Source organism: Neovison vison, chromosome 9, assembly GCF_020171115.1.
Source record: "Neovison vison isolate M4711 chromosome 9, ASM_NN_V1, whole genome shotgun sequence".
In the NCBI taxonomy this organism is placed as follows: Eukaryota; Metazoa; Chordata; class Mammalia; order Carnivora; family Mustelidae; genus Neogale; species Neogale vison.
The window spans coordinates 96,756,776-96,781,161 of NC_058099.1; the positions used below are offsets into that span (position 1 = coordinate 96,756,776).

At 39.7% G+C, this 24,386-nt stretch overlaps 1 protein-coding gene across 5 annotated transcripts; it reads left to right on the forward strand.

Moving 5' to 3' along the window:
- Positions 1–448: 448 nt before the first annotated feature.
- Positions 449–20,900, forward strand: CD274 (CD274 molecule). Of its 5 annotated transcripts, none has more exons than XR_006386465.1 (7): positions 449–520; positions 6,668–6,733; positions 7,042–7,383; positions 14,307–14,597; positions 16,499–16,635; positions 18,490–18,549; positions 19,534–19,548. XR_006386465.1 is itself a non-coding variant. In XM_044265996.1 (7 exons), the coding sequence occupies exons 2-7, from the start codon at positions 6,682–6,684 to the stop codon at positions 19,590–19,592; spliced, it is 912 nt and encodes a 303-aa protein (XP_044121931.1). In that variant the 5' UTR covers positions 449–520; positions 6,668–6,681; the 3' UTR covers positions 19,593–20,900. The 5 variants fall into 5 exon arrangements, 4 of the variants coding, with proteins under 4 accessions (XP_044121931.1, XP_044121934.1, XP_044121933.1 ...); XM_044265996.1 differs by having other exon boundaries at positions 16,499–16,606; positions 19,534–20,900; XM_044265998.1 differs by lacking the exon at positions 449–520 and adding an exon at positions 527–545 and having other exon boundaries at positions 16,499–16,606; positions 19,534–20,900.
- The last annotated feature ends 3,486 nt before the right edge of the window (positions 20,901–24,386 follow it).

Genomic DNA, 24,386 nt, shown 5'->3' on the forward strand with positions numbered 1-24,386 from the left:
GCTCAGTCAGTTAAGCATCTGCCTTTGACTCAGTTCATGATCTCAGGGTCCTGGGATCAGGCTCCACATAAAGCTCTCTGCTCAGCGGGGAGCCTGCTTCTCCCTCTGTCTGCTGCTCCCGCTGCTTGTGCTGTCTCTCTGCCAAATAAATATATAAATCTTAAAAATAGAGGATGATGTTTGCTTTAATCTTTGAAGCTTTTCTTTTTAGAAAGCTGATTTACAAGAAACTGAACGGTAAGTTTCAGTTTCACCTTTTTTTCCAAGAGCGCCGAATCCGCTAATTTCCCCACTGGAAAGCGGGGCAGCCCAGAGGGAAGTAACTAACCCTAATGCGGACTGACCCGGCTGGGCGGTGGACGGGCGAGGGGGGAGGGGCGCGGCGGAGACCTCGGCCCCTCCCCTCGCCTGCTCTTTAGTGTGCCTCGCTCGCTGGCGGCAGCCCCACCGCCCGGCAGCCCCGCCGCCGGGACAGAGCGTGCTGAGCCCGCGAGCCCGCCGCCAGCCCCTCCGCCAGCAGGTAGGGAGCGTCCTTCCCTCCAGAGGTGCACTTTACTTAATTTTTTTTAAGATTTTACTTATTTATTTGACAGAGATCGCAAGTGGGCAGAGAGGCAGGCAGAGACAGAGGAGGCAGCAGGCTCGCCGGTGAGCAGAGAGCACGATGCGGGGCTCGATCCCAGGACCCTGGGATCATGACCTGGGCCGAAGGCAGAGGCTTTTAACCCACTGAGCCACCAGGTGCCCCTCGGGTGGCAATTTAAAAAGCAGTTGGTCTGAAGTCCGTTTCTTTTTCTTTTCTCTCTCTCTCTTTTTTTTTTTTTTTAATTTATTTACTTGACAAGAGACAGATCACAAGTAGGCAGAGAGGCAGGCAGAGAGAGAGGAGGAAACAGGCTCCCTGTCTCACAGAGAGCCCGATGCGGGGCTCGATCCCAGGACTCTGGGATCATGACCTGAGCCGAAGGCAGAGGCTTTAACCCACTGAGCCACCCAGGTGCCCCTGAAGTCCTTTTCTTTGGGTGGAAGAGAAGAGAAGGACCAGGCAAAGTGTGATGGTCTGACGAGGCTGTAGAGCTCATACCTGTAAAGACTAATAGGAACAGCTAAGAGGTTTGACCTTTCGTAGGGCAGGGGGGAGGTAGGGATTCAGTTTTGCTTAATACCAGTTTTGTAAGTATATGTTTCTGTGCGTTCAAGAATATGGCCCTGGGGTAGGTAGCTGGTTCTAGTGGGAAATTCCTAGGCTGGAGGTCAGACACCTGGGTCCTCATCCACCCTCAGCTGCTCCCTAGCAGTATGCTCTGAGTCAGTCATCACACCGGCAGCGTCTCCTAAGGCTCCCTCCTACAGTAAGAGCAAGCCAGGATACCCCAGCCGGAGCTCTTTGCTGTTTGCTCTGAGGACCTTCAGGAGTCCTGATGGAGAAATACCATGGCCTTTTTGTCTTATAATACATGGAGTGTTTCAAGTATCATTGTTTCACCTTGTTTGCACCTAAAAAAAATGCCTTGTGTGATTTTTCTATGGATCTTTTTTTTTTTAAGATTTTATTTTAGAGCGAGGGAGACCACAGAAAAAGAGTGAGAGGGAGAAGCAGACTCCCCACTGAGCAGAGAGCCCAGTGAGGGACTTGATCCCAGGTCCCTGAGATCATGACCTGAGCTGAAAGCAGACACTTAACCAACTGAGCCATCCAGGTACCTCTCTATGGATTAAATAGTCTTCTAAAATGTGATAAATATTTTTTAAATGGCTGGTACAAAATTGATACCCCATGGTACAAAATTAATATCCCATGCTAGGCATAAAGATTATTTATAGTGGTTAAGTGTCTTAGCCATTCCGTGAACATCATTGCTTGTAAATCTCTGGGACATTATTGATTATTTCACTTCAGATAAACTCTTTTAAGTTTAACTACTTAGGTGAAGAGTCTAAATATTTTAAAGATCTTTCGATTCATATTGGAAATCACCTTTAAGAAAGAGCCCCGTTTACATTGCCCACATTTTTAAGAACTATGATAGTCTAAAGAAAAAAAAATCAGCTTTTTTCAGTGGAATAGAGTAGGCAGAGGTTACAGGACAGTAGAGTGTAGTCTTAAAAGAAACCACTGAGGTAAGTATGGAGATTTGAATCCACCTGGGAAACAAAATAATGTCTCAGGGTGACTGAGGGGATGGAGTCTGGGCACAGGGTTTAGTTGGGTTAAATAGATCACTCTCTTGATCTATTAATGTGGTGGGTTTCCATCTTGCAGATATGTTGTTGAACTCTAGGAACTTTTTTTTGAAAATTAAATTATAGTTTTTATAAAACTATAAGTATAAATAAAAGGAAAAGGAAACCCTAAACCAACAGCTATCAAGACACTTCTTACTCCTACTTTTGAGAATGGAAGCTTGAATTCTTTTCCTGTCTTTTCCTCCTACCTTGCTACCCTTGGGAGATACAGAAGTGCTACAGGTTCCATAGTGTTATACTGAGTTCGCCAGGGGCAAACCTGCTTCCCCATTCTTCATTTCTTCCCGAGTCCACATTTCCTTGCTCTTCAGATGCTCTTGTTTGGGAATCCAGATATACCATCATATAGTTTCTTACTCGAAGATGTCAGTGTTCTCTTAGACCAACTGCCCTGATGTGGGGATGATGTAGGGAGCACGGTTACTCACATGGTCTCTGTCCTTCCTTTTTTCCTCCCACTAATGACAGCTGTACTCCAAGGGAAGGAAACCTTGGAAAAAGGTGGTATCATGAGGAATTAGGTAAATATCAACTCTAGCCCATCAGAGTCCAGTAAAATTTTCAACCAAATTCATTTTAAGGTTAGGAAGTCTACCAGAGTATACCATAAACATTGGGAAAACGAATTTTAACCCATGAGTGGGTTTCATTTCCCTTTGTATTCAGCAGTTCTTTGCTTGGGTATCTTAAAGGTTATCTTAAGTTTTCTTTTGCCCAACAAGTGTATTTCTGTTTATAATATTACAGTTGGTTTGGTTTTTTGTTTTGTTTTGGTTGTGGTGAAATCAACTCTTGCCCAAGCAAAGGTCATGGAGATAGCTTCTGCAGACTCATTTCAACAATCTTCATGTTCTTACAGGCATGCATGAGAAGAGAAAGGAGAAAAACAGGAATTATGCACCTAACACTAACAAGAGAATGATGATTATTTTACTTCATTGTTTTTTATTTCTACCTGTGTATGTGTATATGAACATGAATGGTTCATACAGATTGATAAGAAACTAATAAGATAAACAGGGTGAAAAATGATGAAGTAATTCACAAAAGAACCAAAATAATCAACAAACCCATGAAACATTCAATTTATAACTTCTCAATAATCAAATTAGAAAAAATATTTTTAAAACCATACCCAGTAAAGATACAGTGTAACTCGTACCAGTTATCTACATGTGTCAAGAACCAGGAAGATGGTCTTTCTCCTTGATTAAAAATTCTTCTTGGGGAATCAGTTCTTAGGGCCTGGCCTGCAATGTGGCACACAATAGGCACTTAAATATTTGCTGAATACACAAATATCTATGATATTGTTAAAATTGGGATCAATCTTAAACCTAACGGTAGGGGAACTAAACATTATAGGAACTCCAAAATATTTATGAATATCATTTGGTAAAATGGAAAACATATTGATATAGTCAATGAAAAAAATGAGTGTTAAATATATGATAAGGTTATGATTGTTTTTACAAAGATTCATAGGGAGAAAGACTAGAAGAAAAATGTGTACTGGAATGCTCACAGTGGTTGCAAGGTTGCTCAACCTTGGCACTGTTGACAATGAGGCCTAGATAAGTCTCTGGTGTGGTGGCTGTCCTGCGCATTGTAGGTGGTTAGCAACAGCATTCCTGGCCTTCACCAGTAGGAAGTAGCAGTCCTTGCCACCACCCCACTGCATTTTGACAACCAAAAATGTTTCTAGGCATTAGGAAAGTTTCCTGGGCTAAAGTAATGGAATAGTCAATGATTTTTCCCTTCTTTTTTCATTTTCTATATTGTGTTTATATTAGATAATGAAGAAAAACATAAAAATAAACAAATATTATTACTCTGCCTCATCTCTGATGTGTGAGTTTCTAGGGTTCTTTCCATTCTACTATTCTGTCTCCTAAATGTTCCGCAGCTTAGCAAGGTGAAATGGTTCACTAAATTTGTTTTTTATTTTCTTCTAAGAAGAGGAAAGCATACCCATTTATTTGAAAATACAGACGTGGAAAAACACCAAAGAAATCATTAACAATCTCATCTCCCTTTTTTTCTTTTCTTTTTCTCCCATCCTTTCTTCCTTTGAAAATTTATTTTAAAAATGGGGTGCCTGGGTGACTCAGTCAGATGGGTGTCAGACTCGGTTTAGGCTCAGGTCATAATCTGAGGGTCATGGGATCGAGCTTCATGTGGGGATCCTCGCTCAGCATGAAGGTTGCTTGGGATTCTCTCTCTCCATCTCCCTCTGCCTTTCTCTTGCTATCTCTCTCATAAATAAATAAATCTTTAAAAAGATATAGAAAAGTGAAAACCTGCTTATTGTCCCTCTGATTTCACTCCTAGAGTTAATCACTATCAGTATGTTGGTATGGATTTTTCTGGACATTCCCTATGTCTAAACACGCACAGATTTTTCTTCCTTTTTTTTTAAACTGAAGTAGATTTCTGCTACATGTATAGCTCTACAACTTACTTTCTACATCTTTGCAAAATTAATACAATTCTGTCCTTAGTGGTATTACATTCTAGGACTGTCACAACATTTAACTAGTTAGGCTATCTGGAATATTCCGTTTGTGGCTAAGATTAGCAATGTCGTCACATCACATGTATTGTTTATGTATATGTTTTTGTTTTTGTAGGATACATTTCTAGGAGAGGAAGTGAAAGCTTGTATGTCATATACATTTAAAATTTTAATGGAGATTACCAAATTGCTTTCCAAAAAATGTTATATAACTTCACAATCCTACCACCAGGGAGTGAGAAAACCCATTTGTTCATATCCTTACGAGCACTAAATATTAGGAATCTTTATAATTTTGGTTAAGCTAATAAGTGAAAAATAGTACCTAATGTTTTAAACTTAAGCTTTTTAAAAATTGTTGATATTGAGCATCTTCTTTTTTGTTTTCATTTTTTTAATTTTATTTAAATTTAAATAAATGTTCCAAAATTCATTGTTTATGCACCACACCCAGTGCTCCATGCAATACGTGCCCTCCACAATACCCACCACTGGACTCACACCCCGACCCACAAAACCCTCAATTTGTCTCTCAGAGTCCAGTCTCTCATGGTTTGTCTCCCTCTCTGATTTCCCCCAACTCACTTCTCCTCTCCATCTCCCAATGTCCTCCATGTTATTCCTTATGCTCCACTAGTGAGTGAAACCATATGATAATTGACTCTCTCTGCTTGACTCATTTCACTCAGCATAATCTCTTCCAGTCCCATCTATGAGCATCCTTACTGATGTATAGATGTCATTTATATTTCTTACTCTCTAAACTGTGTGCTAGAACATTTTGCTCGTTTTCTGTTGAGTTGTGTGTGGTTTTCTTATTGATTTTTGGAACTATTTACATATTAGGATCATAAATCTTCTGTCTTATATATGTATAGCATAGATTAACTGATCATTGGTGAGTTTTTACATGTATACAAGAGGTCAAAGAGACCTTAAGAGGGAAAGCTGACTTCTCAAAGTGTGTAAACATATGTATAACAGAAGAGGGAAAGTGTATTAAGAAATAAATTTGCTGAAATGCAGTACAAATATTCTTTATTTATTCCCCTACTTGAATATAAGGTCCAAAATGAGAGTGATTTTTTTTTCTTGTTCACTGCTATATTCCTAGTACCTAAAATAGTGCCTGGGACAGAACAGTTGTTCAATCAATGTTTGCCAAATTAAATAATTGGTAGAATTTCACTCAGAGTGACAAAATGAAGAATAGAATCTAGTCGGATTCTAGCCCTAAAAGAGTGGGTGTAAGTCATTCACATCTTAGTATGAATTGGTCAAATTCAACTGTTTCTCCTTTTCATTTCTGCTACTAGTAGAATCAGTTTATTGAGAGAATAGGATTTATAACTTGGAATAAGCGAAAGACAGTAGAGGAGATTTCTGAAGGATGGCACCTGCAAGAAAAGTGGCATAGTTGGGATGGTGATACGGAAGGCTTGAGTAGTTAAGGACAGGATGAAAGTGTTCAGGGTCTAGGGTGGAAGAAAAAGCTTTGAAAGGTGAGAGATGTGGAGGTCAGGTTGTCCTTGCATTGAAATTTTGCACAGGGCAGGTTTGGATTTCTAGATGTTATACTGCAGAAAAAAACATGAAATAGTTGAGAGGATTTTAGTATAATATTTTCTTCTTAGCCTGTTTTGAGTGTTCATTATAAGTTTTTTTCAGGCCTTGTAATTACATTTAAAGATTCTCATCACTGTAACTTTTTTCCATTTGGCTTTATAGGACTGTGGGATATTAAGTAAAGGTATTAAACTTCTAAATTCCATGCTGCATTTTCACACTTACAAATCATTTTTTTGGTTATCTGAAGGCTATTTATTTAGTACTGCCAGGACCCATAATGTCTGGGTGCTCAATTATTGAATAAAGCATTTTTGTTTTTATATTTTCCGTAATTAGGTCACTCCAGAAAAATGAGGATATTTAGTGTCTTTGCATTCATGGCCCACTGCCATTTGCTGAAAGGTAAGACACCAAATCCTTTCATTAGGTTCTATATTTAACCATAAGTTAAAAACTGTAATAATTATTTAAGATGAATGTAATTTTTTTTTTTTCGTAGGAAGAATGTTCTGTTTTTCTTTCTGTATCTCATAAACCCACTGTATTGGACAAAGATGTAGGCAGTATGGTCAAACTGAAAGTAGAAAAATTAACCCATTATCTATTTCTCTATTACCTGATATCCATTTCCCAGGGATAATTACTGTAACTATCTGTATATTTTTTGAGGAGTTTCCCAACTTCTGAAAATTGGTCGTCTTTCTCTACAGCATTTACAATCACAGTTTCCAAGGAACTGTATGTGGTGGAGTATGGCGGCAATGTGACCATGGAATGCAAATTCCCAATAGAAAAACAGTTAAACCTGCTTGCACTAATCGTCTACTGGGAAATGGAGGATAAGAAAATTATTCAGTTTGTGGACGGGAAAGAAGACCTGCAAGTTCAGCACAGCAGCTACAACCAGAGGGCCCAGCTGCTGAAGGACCAGCTTTTCTTGGGGAAGGCCGCGCTTCAGATCATAGACGTGAAGTTGCAGGATGCGGGGGTTTACTGCTGTTTGATTGGCTATGGCGGTGCTGACTACAAGCGGATTACTTTGAAAGTTCATGGTAAGGATGCATACAGGTGAAGAGGCCCAATCTTTATGAGCACTTTTCCCTCTTGGAGATCCACCTTGCTCTCCACAGTGGCAGTTTGCTCATTCATTCATTCACACGCTCCTCCAATGAGCATTTCTCAAACTTTCCTCTTTGGCAGCCCCTGGAGATCCAGAGCCAGACATGGTAGGGGCATGTTCCACAGTATGTTCTGTTCTCCTAAAAATAAATTCCTGGTCTTTACGTTTTTATTATTATGATACATGTACTTGCAAACCATTCAGAAACTGTGGAAGGGGATAACATGAATTACAAGAGTGTCCTTCTCCCTTTGCTGCCATCTTCCATGGCATGTCAAGATAGTAGCCACTGTTTCTGTGTCCTGCCAGGAAATTTTTTATTCATCTATAATTTTTTAAAAATTTATTAAGTCTGCCATCATTTTCCTTCCTTTATACCTCTTTATGTCAACTCCAAATTAATAAAAACAAACCCCACTGTGAGTTTCACATTTAAAAAGACTTGAAGTCAATCTATAAAGGCAAAAAAATAATATCAAACATAAAGGAAACTATTTTTTAGAGACAGTATAAACTATGCTCACTGGGCATATATTCATCTTGAAAGTCTACACGGCTCTTACCTTGGAGTGTTGTAGAGGAACTGTGAGTGTCAAATTCCCGAGTACTGACCCACAAATATGTCATCAGGTCACCTGCATTCAAAATTTTGCGTTGCCACTAGATAAGAAAAGGAAAACACCTTAGCTGATCCCCCTCTACTTTCACTGTTAAGATTCGTAGAATTGAGAGATGAAAGGATCCCAAGAAAGAGCAGCTGATCCAAACTCCCGAAGAACAGAAATCCCCCCAAGGGACCTTCTGCTCACATACTTTCCACAATGACACCCGGTCACTTGGACCTCCCTTCCATAGCCTTTTGAAATTATTTTCTGATACTGAGCTAGTATCGCCCTCTCTAGTCACAGTTCTGAGATTATCCGCCAGCTTCTTTCATTTACATGATGACCTTTAGGTGTATGACAAGAATCCAGTCATTACTCCTTGTTCTTTCATTCCTGGTCTAACTACCTTCAGTCTGAAGGTCAGTATTACAAGTAGACGTTTACATTCATTGTAAAGGGATAAATGATCATTGTAAACTCAATCCAAATGATATAGCAACTGGGAGAAATGCCTCTATTTTTACGGCACGTTACTGGGTTTCTGATTTTGGATCAGTTAATGTTTCTGTGGTCAAGGTGTCCCTTGTCTTGGGAAGTAGATTTTTTTTTTAAATAAACATATAATATATTTTTATCCCCAGGGGTACAGGTCTGTGAATCGCCAGGTTTACACACATCACAGCACTCACCATAGCACATACCCTCCCCAATGTCCATAACCCCTCCCCACTTCTCCCATCCCCCCTCCCCCCAGCAACCCTCAGTTTGTTTTGTGAGATTAAGAGTCACTTATGGTTTGTCTCCCTCCCAATCCCATCTTGTTTCATTTATTCTTCTCCTACCCACTTAACCCCCTCATGTTGCATGTCCACTTGGGGAAGTAGATTTAATTTTCATTTTATTTTGCCATATACTTCTCCAGAACAGTGATTTTTACGAAAGCAAGCTGGTGGGATCCCAGGTTGGGATTTTCAACTTTTCTTCAGCTCATCAGCACACTGACTGTGTTTCATAAAATTGAAGAAATTATCAGTGCTTAGTCCCATGAACAGCCAGCATTGCTGGATCTGGGCTGGGGAGGAAGACCGTAAGCTTGGCAGTCAGGTAAAAGGAAGTATAGAGCGTAAGTTTCTGCTTCCAGAAGAGAGGGTCTTTCATCAACCTTTGGCGAGTATGCAGAGTGGTACAGCTGTCCTGTAACAAGGAAGAGTGTTCTTTCAGGTACTCTCGTCTCTCTAATATCCTATGTTGATCTGTAATGTCCTTTGTTATAGCTCAACACAGTAGGAAACTTTTGGCACTGGAGGATTTTCCAAGAAGGGGTTCCTGATAGAGCAAAGCAGATGACCAGCCAGATTTGACTATCTGATTTGTTTTGTCCATTCCGTTTTATATTATAAATTACTTAATTGGCATCCTAGTCCCAGTCCATCCTGTGGTCATTTGCAAACTGGGGTCTTGGGTGTTGAGTTGAGCTACACTGAGAATAAGCCAGCCACGAAGCTTCACTTGCACTGGGGCAGTGTCACCAATGGAAACAGCTTTCTTGCAAGAACTTCATAACTCAAGGAAGTATAATTCCTGAGTCACCTCTATATGCAAATGATTTCACAGTAACACTTCTCTTCCCATCACTGCAAATATGTGGTAACACAGCTTCCCCACAGGGAGTTTACTCACCATGGGATTTTATAGGTGAAGCATTTCAAAACTGAAATGCGCTAAGACTTTAGTTTTGGATTAACTCAATTATTGTTATCACTCTGGGTATTATTGCCCCTTTCATGCTTATCAGTTTAAATATCATACTCTCGGGCATTTGACTTTTAATTAAGGATGCTGTTTTTCTGTAAACACTGAACCTAATGACGAGGAAAATGAAACACCCACTCATACTTTAAGGAACTTAAATGGGATCAAACAACTGAAAGAACAAAATTTTGCACAGTTATCCTGATGAAGCTAATTTGTTCATATGAACCAAGGATTAACTGCTATCATTCCCCACCAACCCCATCACTCCCCAGTTCACCAGCCAGCCTTTATATTTTTTCTATAGTGTTTTTCCCCATCTAATGTATCACGTAACCTGTTCATCCTCATCTAACGTATACAGATGCAGCTGTATTATTATTGCTCTCCTCTTTCTTGAATATGTACTCCACAAAGCCAGAGATTTGGGTCTGTTTTATTTACTGCTCAATCCCTAGGAATTGGCATGCAAGAGGAGTTTGACAAGAGCACACAAAAAAATATCTGTTGAATGAATGAGTGAATGAATGAATGAAATATTTCCTCAAATAGGATAGGGCTAAAAATTTTGAAATATGAAGAGGTTTGAAGATGTGAAAACTTATTTCCAAGTCTGTTTGTGAGGCACTGCCGATTCTTTCTGAAGACTATTACATGAGTACATTTCAATGGTAGTAGTAAGGGGAGGGGGAGCAGCTCTAGTACTTACCATAGTGGAGATTAACACTCATGTAGTACTTGTTACATGCCATGCCCTGTCCTAACCATTTTGTCTATACTAACTCATTTAATCCTCAAACGACTCTATGGGGTAGGGGCTCCATTATGTCTAAGATGTATGTTTTCACATTTTACTATCTCATATCTAAGTGTGTCTTTCTGTAGATGGCATCTTAGATTCAGTGACGTGTGTGGTGTTATTCTCATTTTATGGAGGAGTAAATTGAAGCCCAAAGAAGTTAAGTAATGTACCCAAGTTCACTCAGCCAGTAAGTGGTAAAGGCAGGTTTTGAACTCACGTAGTCTAGTTCTGAAGTATGTGTCCCTAACAACCAGATTTTACTCCCCTCCATTTATACCTCCAGAGTGTGTATAAAGTGGTATATTGACTTCAAAACTACAGTGAGCTTTTCTTGGTCTTGATGTGACCATTGGATTAGCACATGTGTGCTCTGTATCTACTAAACCAGGAGTCTGCATATGTTTTTGATAATGCACTCCATCAGTAAAGCATGTTAGCTAATATGTGTGTTTGTGTGTGTATACAGTTAGAAAGGATATACTTAGGCTAACGTAAAGGATAGAGCATAAGAAATTGGCATTTTTAAAAGGTAAAAGAAGTTGAATGTCACTAACTTCATATGGTTCAACCTAATGTATTGTACCTTCTCTAAATGTATAAAGACAGAAATTTTTAAAGAATGAAATAAAAATGTAATCCTATTTTAATGCCTTGCTAATTATGATGATTCACTATCATTAGCTAATAGTTTAAGGTGAAATTCATTGTTAACAAAGGTGGATGGTCTTGAAAATCTTGAGTATTGGTTTTTGTTTTTAGTTTCAAGTATACAGTTTAGGGATTCAGCACTTCATAAAACAACAAATGCTCATCACAAATGCCCTTCTTAATCCGCATCACCTTTTTAACCCATCCCTCCACCCACCTCCCCTCTGGTAACCATCAGTTTGCTCTCTACAGTTAAGCATCTGTTTCTTGGTTTGCCTTCTCTCTCTTTTTTTCCCCTATGTGTATTTGTTTTGTTTCTTAAATTCCAGTATGTATGAAATCATATGATATTTGACTTTTTTAAAAACTATTTCACTTAGTATTTTACTCTGTAGTTCCATCCACATCATTGCAAATAAAAAAAAAGAGCTTATTCTTTTTTATGGCTGAGTAATACTTCTGTGTGTGTGTGTGTGTGTGAGCGCGTGTGCACGTGCACACGTCTGTGTGTTTGTGTTTATATTCACATACATACATGGTTTCTTTTTTTTTAAGATTTTATTTATTTATTTGACAGAGAGAAATCACAAGTAGATGGAGAGGCAGGCAGAGAGAGAGAGAGGGAAGCAGGCTCCCTGCTGAGTAGAGAGCCCGATGCGGGACTCAATCCCAGGACTCTGAGACCATGACCCGAGCTGAAGGCAGCAGCTTAACCCACTGAGCCACCCAGGCGCCCCATACATGGTTTCTTTATCCATTCATCAGTCAATGGACAGATGGGTTGTTTCCATAATTTGGATATTGTAGGAAAACAGTATGAAGGTTCCTCAGAAAGGTGAAAATAGAACTACCCTATGTTCCAGCAATTACACTGCTAGGCATTTACCCAAAGGATACAAAAATACTAACCCAAAGGGATACGTGCACCCAGTGTTCATAACCGCATTGTCTACAAAACTTCCCTCTTCCCGTAAGACCCTCATGTGGCATAGAAAGTGAGGCCCAGTGTCAATTAGTAAAGTTGATTGAGCTTAGATTATTTCTTAATTATTATGATAAAAATTTATATGTAAGTGGAAGTTCTAATATTTTCTTCCAGTATCGCAACACATGCGTCCTACTTTAGAGACTAGAATAGTGGATATCTAACCAATGAGTAGGACAACTCCACTCATTTATTGGATCCTGAGAAGCATACCACATTTATACATATGCTTAGGCATAAAACAACATTCTCCTTTATTATTCTGTTAAAAATGATAAGAGTAAAAAAGCTAGCATTTTACCTTTAGTACTTCACTATTATCTGTGATTTTAGTCTTGTAAACTAAATTGCCCAGAAATAAAGCCCTGTGCTATGTGAACTAGACCCTGTTATGGTAATACTATTTAGGAAGTATGATCAATGGCTTTATTTTTTTGAAGGATTGTTGAACATAACAGATACAAGGTTGAGGACTCAAGTACTCATGAGAACCATTACTTATGTGTTTTGAAATTATAATTATGTTGCTTTCCAGTGTTTCTATTGGTGATTCATTGAATCAAGACCACAAAAACATCACATCATTTCATTCTTCTTTGATTCTGGCTGCCTTGTATTAAATCCCTGTGAATAGATCTTATTACAAAGCCATTGTCACATTTTTGGTAAAGGAATGGAAAGTCAAGGCTCTCTGTGGACCACTGGTGGTTACATTAAAGTATTAGGAGTACAATAAAGATTATAACAACAGAATAATGATACATTACCATGCTTGTAATGAATAAACACGAATGAAGATCTTAGGTGATGTAAATGCATTAAATAATCTACTAAAATAGTACACTTGATATCTTAATCCTAAAAGGGTCCCAAAGCAATGAGCTAAGTTTTCATCAATGACCTAAAATTTAAACTTTCTTTCTTGAGTATAATAATTATTTAGATGATTTATTGAAATAGCCAGCATAAAAAAGTTAAAAAAAATAAGTATCATAAATGTGGTATTCTGCATGAGATCCCAGAATAGAAAAAGGACATTAAGGGAAAAACTAGTGAAATGGAACAAAGTGTGAAGTTCAGCTAATAGTAATGTACTAACATTGGTTCCTTAGTTCTGACAAATTCACCATGGTAGTACAAGGTGTTAACAATAGGGGGGAATTGGGTGAAAGGTAGGTGGGGGCTCTGTGCTATCTTTGCCACTTTTCTGTAAATCTAAAACTATTTTGAAGTAGAAAATAAGTTGGCTTAGTGGGTTGAGCGACTGCCTTCGGCTCAGGTCATGATCCCAGGGTCCTGGGATCGAGTCCCGCATCTGGCTCTCTGCTCAGCAGGGAGCCTGCTTCCTCCTCTCTCTCTCTGCCTGCCTCTCTGCCTACTTGTGATCTCTCTCTGTCAAATAAATAAATAAATTCTTAAAAAAAAGTTTAAACTTTAAAAAGTGTGATTCAGGAACATGTAGTACTTTCTGTAATGATATCATACTCTTTTCATGCCTAATTTCTGATCCTTGACCCATAGGTGGAAAAGTGAATGGCACATGAAAATCAGATTTTCTGTTTATTAAATAAAGGCTAAGAACCATGCTGGTCAGCTGGAGAGGTTCATGCTATGAAGACAGAAATACAACAACAAAAAGAAAATATCCAGGAAGTAAAGTTAAGAAGAAAAGGGCTGGCCCTATGTAAAAACTATAAAGTTTATGAGAAAGATACAAAGACTTGAGTAAATGGAAAGACATATTTTATATTTGGATGAACAGACTATTGGTTTAAAGATGACAATTCTCTTTAATCTGTGCATTTGCTTGGAGCTAATAAAAAGAGCAATATGATTTTCATAGCAAGGTAGTTGTTCCTTTGAGCTAAAACATAGCCCAGCTATGAGTGGGCAAGCTGAAGCAGGACTGATAGGGGTTTCTCACTGCTGAAACATCTGAACATCAAGCTTGTTTCTCTGAGAACCTGCCTGAACTGATACTCTTCCTAATGTAGATGACACCAAGTCATATATCTAGTTTTGTCCTAAGTGAAAGCCCTAACTTCTTTTTGCTCATGACCTAGCCCCATACCGCAGAATCAACCAAAGAATTTCTGTGGATCCTGTCACCTCTGAACATGAACTAATGTGTCAGGCTGAGGGTTACCCTGAGGCTGAAGTCATCTGGACAAGCAGCGACCATCAAGTCCTGAGTGGCAAAACCACCATCACTAATTCCAGCGGGGAAGAGAAGCTTTTCAATGTGACCAGCACGCTGAGAATCAACACAACAGCTAATGAGATTTTCTATTGCACTTTTCGAAGATCAGGTCCTGAGGAAGACAGAAACAATACTGCTAAGTTGGTCATCCCAGGTAGTATTCTGAATGTCTCAATTCAAATGTACCTCCTTCTGTCCTTTGGCCTCTAGCATGTTGCCTTTTCATTGTAGGTATCCATCATTCATTAAATAAGTGAATGCATGTATAACACTATACTTATAAAAAGCTTCCTCATCTGCATTCATCCAAGTCATATTGCTGTTTAATAAACATTCAGCAAATATTTACTGAATATGCCCTATGTGCCAGGCATCAGGGGCTCATAGAAGAGTAAGACACTGTTCACACTTTCCAGGAAACAGATAAGAAACAGGTAAGGCAATCCCATCCCATGTAGAAAATGCTTTTGTGGCTAAGGGACCTGGGGGCAGCTCAGGCAGTGTTGCAGGAATCCAGATCCCAGCACATCAGAGCTGCTCTTTTCTTTCCAGGGTTTCTGTGGTAGCCAGCAAATGGAACGTACCCCATCCATCCACCCCACCCCCAAGATAGTCTATGGCATTTCAACGCAAAGCAGTTTCTCTGCTTAGCGCATGAGACATAAGCTTGTGGTCCCTGCCGAAGCTGCTCAACTTCTGCGTGTTTCACTTTCCCTAATTATAACAGTTATAAAAGTTATAAACTATTGGGCAAGGTTACTGTAGGGGTGAGTGAGCTACAGTGTATGAATATGATTTGAGGCTCTTCCCAGCACAGACTCAATTATTTCTTTCTCTTACTACCATACAGGAGTGGGTACAGTGGGATGCAGAGTCTGATGAGAGGCTGAGACCTTTGGAGAAAGTGGAGCAGGAGAGCATGAAGTTAACATGAACCCAGGGGTGTTCTGAGAAGCACTTCTCATGCCCCACACTTCTAGTAGAGGTTGCCAGTTTAGCTTCAGCTACTTCAGAAAAAACATCAAAGACCTCAGGTTGAAAATTCGACCAACAGGAAAGGGCAATACAAGATTGTCCCATGAATGTAAAGAGGGGAAAAAAGTTGAGAAACTTAAAGAGATGCTTTTACTGGGTTATGAGTCACTTTGGTAGGGGCTGTGTTTGTGGGTTCTTGCCATTTAAAAGTTGCTTTATGACAACTTATCTGAGGGAAGACTTAGGGTAATTCACCAAAATGCTTGGGGTCTGTTTCCTCCTCTATCACCAAGGATTTTTTTTTTTTTATTGCATGACTAACTGAACTTATTTTGAGATCGAAATAGATATAAACAGGCTTTGTAAAATGTAAGCTACTAGAGAAAGGTTGACCACCGTTGTGGCTTTAAAGCTTGAATGAAGTCATCAGGGATCATGGCTAATGGAAGCAGCAGTCTCTGAATATCATGTGCCAGGGGACCCTTTTCTTCTTTCATGGACCCACAGACAGACTGGTGGGAAGTACCCAGGATCAGATGTTTCAAGATGTTCAAACTGAGAAAGAAAAGACAGTGAGCAATGGCCCTCAACCGTGGGCACACACACCAGGAGGTAGATGCTCTTGGGCAGTGCCAGTTGGCCTTCCTGTTCCATCTTTACCATGTGCATCAGGAGCTAGCTTCTAGGTAAAAGAATACAAGGGAGGTATTCTCGGTGACAAGGGAGGTCACTGAGTCTCATAGTTAGTACTGAGCTCTTCACAAACACTGGCCTCACAATAAATTTATTATCATTTCCATTTTGTAGGCAGGTGAAAGGATTTGCCTGAGATCTCAAAGCTAGTGAGTGACAGCAGAATGTAGCCCCAGGCCCATCTGTCCAAAGCCTTGGCTGCTTCCACTTTTCTGTGCAGCTCCCATTTTCCTATCAGCGGTATCTCACCATTCCAGCCACTCACTGGTCAGGGACTGTTTGTAACCCAAAGCTAACTGAAATTCAACTTCAAGGATGATTCTTCTCTTAACCTCTTCCCATCAAAATTTCATCTTCACTTTCTTTTTGGATTCATTTCTTCTTCAGAACCACTTCCAGTTCCATCAAATGAGAGGACTCACTTCATGGTTCTGGGAGCTGTGCTGGTGTTTCTTGGTGTCATCCCGGCAGTCATTTTCTGTCTGAAGAGAAATGGTATCTCCTTTATTGCAATGGTCTCCACTGTGCGTATGGGGAACTGTATGGGGTAGCTACTTTTGTCAAGGTGGCACTTATAGGCAGAGCCAGAGATGCTCAACCTTCTGTAATATGCACCTCAGTCCCATGTAACTGGGAACTCTCCTACCCAGAATGCTAATGATGGCCCAATCAGGAAACGTGGATTTATAAAATGCTGTCTTCTTACTAGCATTCTCTTCTAGGAGCTGCTTTCAATTATGCAAAGTGGGTTTCAGCTATGCTACCGTGTGAAACTGTGTCATCTCTTACTACAGTCCTGTTCATTTCACTGTCCTGCAGCATTGCTTACATTGGAAGGTGGCAGTGAACACTTGTAGTAGCATTTCCAAGGGGGTGACGATTGGACCATAGCTGCAGGGAAACCTGGTTTGCCTTCGAAAAGTGGCACAAACACATTCCATTGTTCAATAGCAGTGACAGTAAAGCCGGGCAGGATTGCCGAGTGAAGATCATGTGTATGGGAGTGAGAGGTGGGAGAACGGTATGTACAGAGGGTGAAGGAGACCAAGCATCATACAGTTTCTTTCCATCATGCAAATAACCCGAGACTTAGAGTAAGGGAGGAAAAGCTAAAATGCTTGTCAGCTTGGGTTGAATTTGAGTCTTGCATTAGTTGCACTATTTTTTTTAAGATTTTATGTATTTATTTGACAGAGAGATCACAAGTAGGCAGAGAGGCAGGCAGAGAAAGAAGGAAGCAGGCTCCCTGCTGAGCAGAGAGCCCGATGCAGGACTTGATCCCAGGACCCTGATCATGACCTGAGCCAAAGGCAGAGGCTTAAATTAACTCACTGAGCCACCCAGGTGCCCCATTAGTTGCACTATAATTATATTGAGCTCGTTTCTGGGCACACTAAGAAATAAAATAGTTTTGTTTTGTTTTCTGTAGAATGGTGATGCTTTTACCATAGAGTATTTTACAAGATTTCTGGCTGAGGATATTCTACAGTTTTCAAAATAATTTGCATGTGTTTATTTCTCATTTTGCACATGGGAAAAATTAAAACAGGAAAATGAGTCTATTCAAATAATTTCCTTCCATTTTAAGATGATTTAAAGTAGACATTTCCCCAGTACTTTGAGAAGTATACCAGGAGATCCAGTGATGATCTGTGTGTAGAGTTATTTGAGGTCAAATAGGGAAGTGGAAGATGGGAGGGAATTCCAATGGTGGTTGAAAAATTCCCCACAGCCGCTTAAGAGGATGGGTGGATCTGGGAAAGTGGTGTAATTGAGTGGAGGTCAGCTATTTCTAAAGAATAGGTATTTAACAGAACTGAGACAGTTATCTAAAATAAAAGGCTCAAGGTCCAATGACATGATGATCTTGAGATGGAGTAGATTAGTCCAAGGAAGTGACTCTTGCCAACTTGCATTTTGAATATTTCCTCATGGAAAGTAAATAGTCATCATTAGGAATGACTAGAAAACTAATGTATAATAAAGTGTCTCAGTGTGTTGTCTATCTTTGAGGGAAGGATGGAGAATTAAAGTATATCCTCCTAAAGAAAATCTAGGAGCATGCACCTACCTGGCTCAGTCAGAAGGCTGTGCAACTCTTGGTCTTGGGGTTGTGACTTTGAGCCCTCCATCAGCTGTAGAGATTACTAAAAAAATAAGTAAACTTTAAAAATAAATGTAGGACCGAAAGCATATGCCCTAAACTGTTGAATTGACCTCAGGGGTTGAAACCCGTGGAATAAATTCAGAAGTCTATCAGATTTCCTAGGGGATTAAAAATATTTCATAGGAACTTGGAATTGAAACTTGAGTCACTATGTGGGATGTAGGGCTGTGTTACAAGGGAATAGAAATGACTTTTTTTTTTTTTTCTCAAGGGAAAATGATGGATATGGAAAAATGTGTCACCCGAGACAGGAACTCAAAGAAACAAAATGGTAAGAATATTAGCAGGGGTTAGAAAGTTGAGAGAAATAGAAACAAAAAGTTAATGTAATAACAAGGAGAAAGCTATCAGCCGTAATCTCTCCTCACTTTAAAGAATGCTGGCTCTTGGAACTGCTGGCTCCTCTTTACCTCACAACTTACACAAGAACTCTTCCCTAGTCTGAGGAAATTTAGGGGTAGCCCTGGAGTGTAGACAGGTGAGCAGCTTTGGGGATGGGGGAGGAGGCAGCTTCTCTCTGCTAGATTTATAGCTCTGCATCCTAACACCTCCTTGCAAAAGGGGACAAATTGACTTAAGTGGGTGAGTAAGATAGATAGATAGATGGATGAAACTTAAGCAGCAGACACTGTGCTAACTACTTAATATACATTGCCTTGTTTAATCTCCCCCCACAAAATCAAAGAGGTAAATACAAGGGTATTTCCTATTTTATAGTAGAGAAAACAGAGGGTCAAGAAAAATATCAAATTGCCCAAGAACATACCTGTAACCCACTAGCCTGGCTGTAACACTTTACTCTTAACCTATCCATGTAAATTCATTTTACCATAAATATTTCCATTTATAAAACATCAAAGACCTCACCTAGCTGACTGAACTAAGAAGAAAGTTGTATTAAGATTGCTAATTCTTTCTAGTGCAATTAGAGACCAAACTTCACAACAAGCCCTAATATAAGTAATCTAAGTAAGTTGGATGAGCCCAGGCAGGTTTCATTATGTGGTCAGTTCCACTCAACTCTTTTATAAAACTAAATAGTGAATGTTGTTTGGCGAATCAGATCATCATTTTGGTGATCAGCCATCTCTCTTGCTTTGCCCAGAATTAAGGAGTTTTTCAGGACATGGGATTCCCGGTTTTAAAACCAGAACAAACCTGGGCAAACCAGACAGTTGGTCACCCTTTATCATATAAAGATAATTGGACATAAATGTCTGCCTCTCTCTCATTGCGAATCTGTTCTATCGTCTAGCAAGTATGAGTTATGCCTGCCATCGTCAGTCTCCAGAGATACAATCTGAAGAGACATAATCCAGCATTGAAACTCCTGATCTTAAAAGCAGGGATTCTCTGGCCATGGTTTGAGTTTGGCAGAGCGACGCGTGAGCAGAGCAGCGCTGTGGGCCGGGCGAGCTGCCGATGATGCAGGACTTCCAGGCCCAAGCACTCAACTGTGGAAGCTGGCAGAGAAGAGGAAGAGAACAAAGCGAGAAGGAGCAGAGGGGGGGCTGCAAGGTCCTTCAAAACAACTGGGAGACTCCCATCTAAGGGAGAGAGAAGGGACGCTCCTGAAAGATGAGCCCCCGTGCAAATCGCCCATCGCTCATCCGAGGAAAACAAGTTGTGATTCCCCGACTTAATGGTCAGTTCCTGCAGAAGTGCCCTTTGCCTTCACTCAGTGTCTCTGCTTGTCGTCTGTGTGACTGAGAGTCCCAGTGTTGCAACAGTATTTAAGGATGGGATTTTCGTTTATTTTGAGTCTTTGGAGTCTTGTCATGTGAGTGTGGTCGTGAATGATTTCTTTTGAAGAAAATCTGTAGCAGAAGTTAGAATTTTGTCACAAAACTAAATTTACTGCTTAGTGAGTTGTGCATGCTCAGTAAAATGTGTAGTATTGTTGAGGTACTTGGTATCCTCCACAGCTACCAGGATATAGGAAGCGTAGAGAGCAGACCTGTGGTTTATATAGGATATTACCTTGTTTAACCCACCAGTACTTTGGTTGACTCGAATAATCTTATTCTCAGACCCTGAGGTAAGATATGTTACTGCAGTATCTGTTCCATTTTAAATGTCAGTGTTAACAACTATGTGGCATCCTACACACAGAATCTCATTTAATGCCTAGGATAGCTATGTTGTGGTAAGCACTGTTATCATACCCATTTCACAGCTGAGGGAGCAGAGAGCTAAAGTAACTCGCATGAGTCAGTAAATAGGAGATCTCAGATTTCTACAACTGTCATTCACTGTCCTTTTAGGATATAGTCCAGAGCTGTGTTTTGCTTTAAGAAATTCATTCAGCAAACATTTAGGAAGCACCCATGTCACTAGGCCAGGCAGTGACTGAGCAAGACAAAGAACCTCTCTTTTAGGAGCTCACAGTATCATGGGGGAGACGGAAAAGGAAATTCCTTATTACAGCTTAGTGCAGTAACATGACATCCGGTGTTGGGGGAGAAGGATGGCGTGAAGAGGAGAGACTAGAAGGGCTCCCGAAGGGGGGGCATGTCCTGGGCAGTCCGCCAGGGTGTTCCTTGGAAGTTCAAAATGCATTTTTAAAAATATTTTATTTATTTATTTATTTGAGAGAGGGAGACAGAGAAAGGGAGAGCATGAGCAGGGGAGAGAGGCAGAGGCAGAGAGGAAAGTAGACTCCCTGTTGAGCAGGGATCCCGACATGGGGCTCAATCCCGGGACTGTTCGATCACAACCCCAGCCGAAGACACTTAACCATCTGAGCCACCCAGGCGCCCCCCAAATACATTTTAATCAAACTGATTTTAGTTTATGAGAACAAGTCAGTATTTTCTTAAATTGTGGAAAATAACTCTTGAGCTCCTTTGCTATCATTATATTTATGTTTGATTTATTTGCCTTTGGCATGCAATCTGATGTTTATGTATATGGTGTTGTTATTGTTCAGCAGTTCTCTCCTTTTTTATTTAAGTGCTGCTAAAATTTGAATTCATACCTTTCTATGATTCAAAATGCAGAAGGTCCAAGAGGAGACATTAAAAAGTCCTCATTCCATTTTCCTGGCCATCGGTTTTCCTTTCCAGAAGCAGCTACTCTTGCCTTTTGTTCTTGTAATCTTCTAAAGATATTTGATAATATATGTAGAAACATATATAAAAGGTATATTTTTATTCACATAAATGGTAACACACTATTTGCCTGCTGTGCACTTTGCTATTTTTATTTACTGTATTATTTCTCATGGGGCTGTTGGAACAAATGTGAAGTTCCCAGAGGCCAGACACTATCTCTTATTTATTTCCAGATCAGCTTTTCCATAGCCTGTTAGTATCTTTTATAAGACTTAGTACATGCTAACTATGTACTTCATTGACATTTGGATGACAAGCTATTGTTGACTGATTGCTCTATGACTGAGTTTGGACTTGGTTTATTTTGTGTTCCTCACAGTGAGACCATTCGGTTCTCCAGGGTACCCTGGGTCAACCTGGTCCTAAAAAGGCTGACTTTATTTCTAATTTTATATGACAGAATCATGTCTGGAACTTGTGTTTTTTTCCTATCTGTTTTCTCTTGAGTAAAAACTAGACTTTGATATTGTATTCGTAAAATGACAGGAGTGGGTGTTGTGTTGTGTTGTGTTGTGTTGTGTTGTGTTGTGTTTTTTGGAAATTTCAGTAATGTACCTTGACTCCTACCTGTGCTAGAAAAGGCCATGAGCTGTGCCCGAACCCCTGAGTCCTACCAGTTCTCATCACTACATAGATCTAAGATGTTGTGTTTCAAAGGCTTTGAGGTTCCCATGCCTCCCAGGAGGTCCCAGCATATTCCTGCTCTCTTGGCCATTTACCTGGGTTATCGACAAAGAGAACCTTTGTTTTGCCACCTGTCAAGGCTGAGGAAACAGAAACTCTGACAGAACTCCTGTTGTCTTTTTGTTCATGTTCATCTGTACAGCATCCCTTGTTTGTATATGTGCTGCCGAAGCGAGCACCAGCATCCCTTGTTTGCATGACGATATCCTTTGTGTGAAGTGTAAGGGAGGATTCTGGGTGAGCCGGAGTACACTCTATTCACTCCATTCCTAAATGTTAATGTCTCTTATGTGTTGGATTTGAAAGGCACTTTATCCCCTTGTCTTGTGTTTCACTCTCGGTGGCTTGGCAGAGAGGCTATTTAGTTCTACATTTTATTGTCATTGTTTACACCTGCATTAATTTAATAAAATATTCTTATTTATTTTGTTCCTTGGTGCACCAGCCTGTCCACTGTCTTGTTTTCTAGACTTTATAAAACAACTCCCAGTGTAATGTCCTGGTGGAAAAAGTTCCTGGGAATATCTGCAGCAACCTTCCTAGTTCTTACCTTCATGGCTGCTTTTTACATGGCATACTCTTAGTTCTGTGCCAATAAAAATGCTGAAAAAAATTATTTTCTTCGAAAGAGTGTATTGGAAACTTTCCTTCTTTCTTACTCTATAGCTTCTTTTAGGACAATACCAAGAAAAGAGTCAAAATTGCATTGTACAAATTGAAGATCTGAGGGAGGGAGAATGAGAGAGAAGGAGTGGTCCCCAAGACAGCTCTGAGGAAACAAAGGGACTTTCCTCTCAGAGAGGACTCTTCTCAGATCAGTAAACATGGATACGCTAGCCAATGCCTATAAAGCTGAATGTGTCCCGTCTTCACATTCTGAAAAGGAAGTGAGATGTCTAGCATGAAGTCAAGGAAAGGATTAAGGCCTGGTCTGGGAGCGGGGGCCATAAAAAGATTTATAGTAAAAGACAAACATGAAAACGGTTGTCATTCAAAGAAGTATAGGACTCTTAATTGCTGAGTCAGCAAGCTCACTTTAAAGAGACTTGTGATCATTTCTCTGAATCAGACACTCAAAAGATGATAACAACTATTCCTAAGAATACAGTTGGATTCTAGATGTTTTCAAAGAAAGACTCTGAGTATTTCTGTAGAAAAGATGATGACATGATACTTGTGCCAGCTGCTGGAATCAAAGCAATAAAAATAAGTGCTGGACCGTAGAATATCTAACCTTTCTGACAAGTCTTCCTGGCTGACTCTGGTGGCCATGGTTCTGGCTGGAATTCTGTGACATTGGAGGGGTGGGGGCCCATATTACAGGAAAAGAAGCCTGAAAATGAACTGTAAGCTTTCATTAAAGTTTTACTCCAGTCCTTTTTACAAGCATGCAACTCTCTGTTGCAAGGGGGTCAAATATATTTTTATCTAAATATTTTAGAAAATACATAACATTACTATTTTAAAAGTTAGAATTCAAAATTAACTTTTGCACTGTTGCTATTGCTGGCCAAATTTGTAAATACAGATACATTCTATTTTTATAATTTTTCCTTGCTCCAGGTCCCCAGAGTTTCAAGGAAATTAATATAATAAGCCAAATTATCCTTATTGTAATTGTTTCCAGAATTATTTATAATTTAAAAGAAATTAAAGTTTGAAGAGATTTTGAACAGTTGTTAGTAGTAGGGTTTTGTTTTTTTTTTAAGATTTTATTTATTTATTTTACAGAGAAAGAGAGATCACAAGTAGGCAGAGAGGCAGGCAGAGAGAGAAGGGGAAGCAGGCTCCCTGCTGAGCAGAGTATCCGATGCGGGGCTCGATTCCAGGACACTGAGATCATGACCTGAGCCAAAGGCAGCAGCTTAACCCACTGAGCCACCCAGGCACCCCCCCCCCTTTTTTAAAAGATTTTTAGTGGTAGGGTTTTATCATTGATAGTTGTGACAGTCCCTATTTATTGAGCATGTACTCCATGCTAGACATTGGGATTACATATATTCTCTCATTTAATGCGATGGGCTTGTGATGAGATACACCAAGCAATATTTTTTTATTGTAATTCTTGCTGATTATTTACTTATATATTTCCCTCAACAGAAAAACACAAAATGGCCATTTAAAAGTAATGTTTATAAGACTTTGACATAATTTCGAGTAGAGAGTAAGTGGCCAAATTGGTTGAAATGTACACTTCTTTGTTATTAAGTATCATGAAGCTCATATTTTGGCTCCATTCTCCACTGACTTATGAACGTATTGCACATTCTGTAGTATAGAAAAGTGGAATTGGATTGTCTGGAAGTTCAGA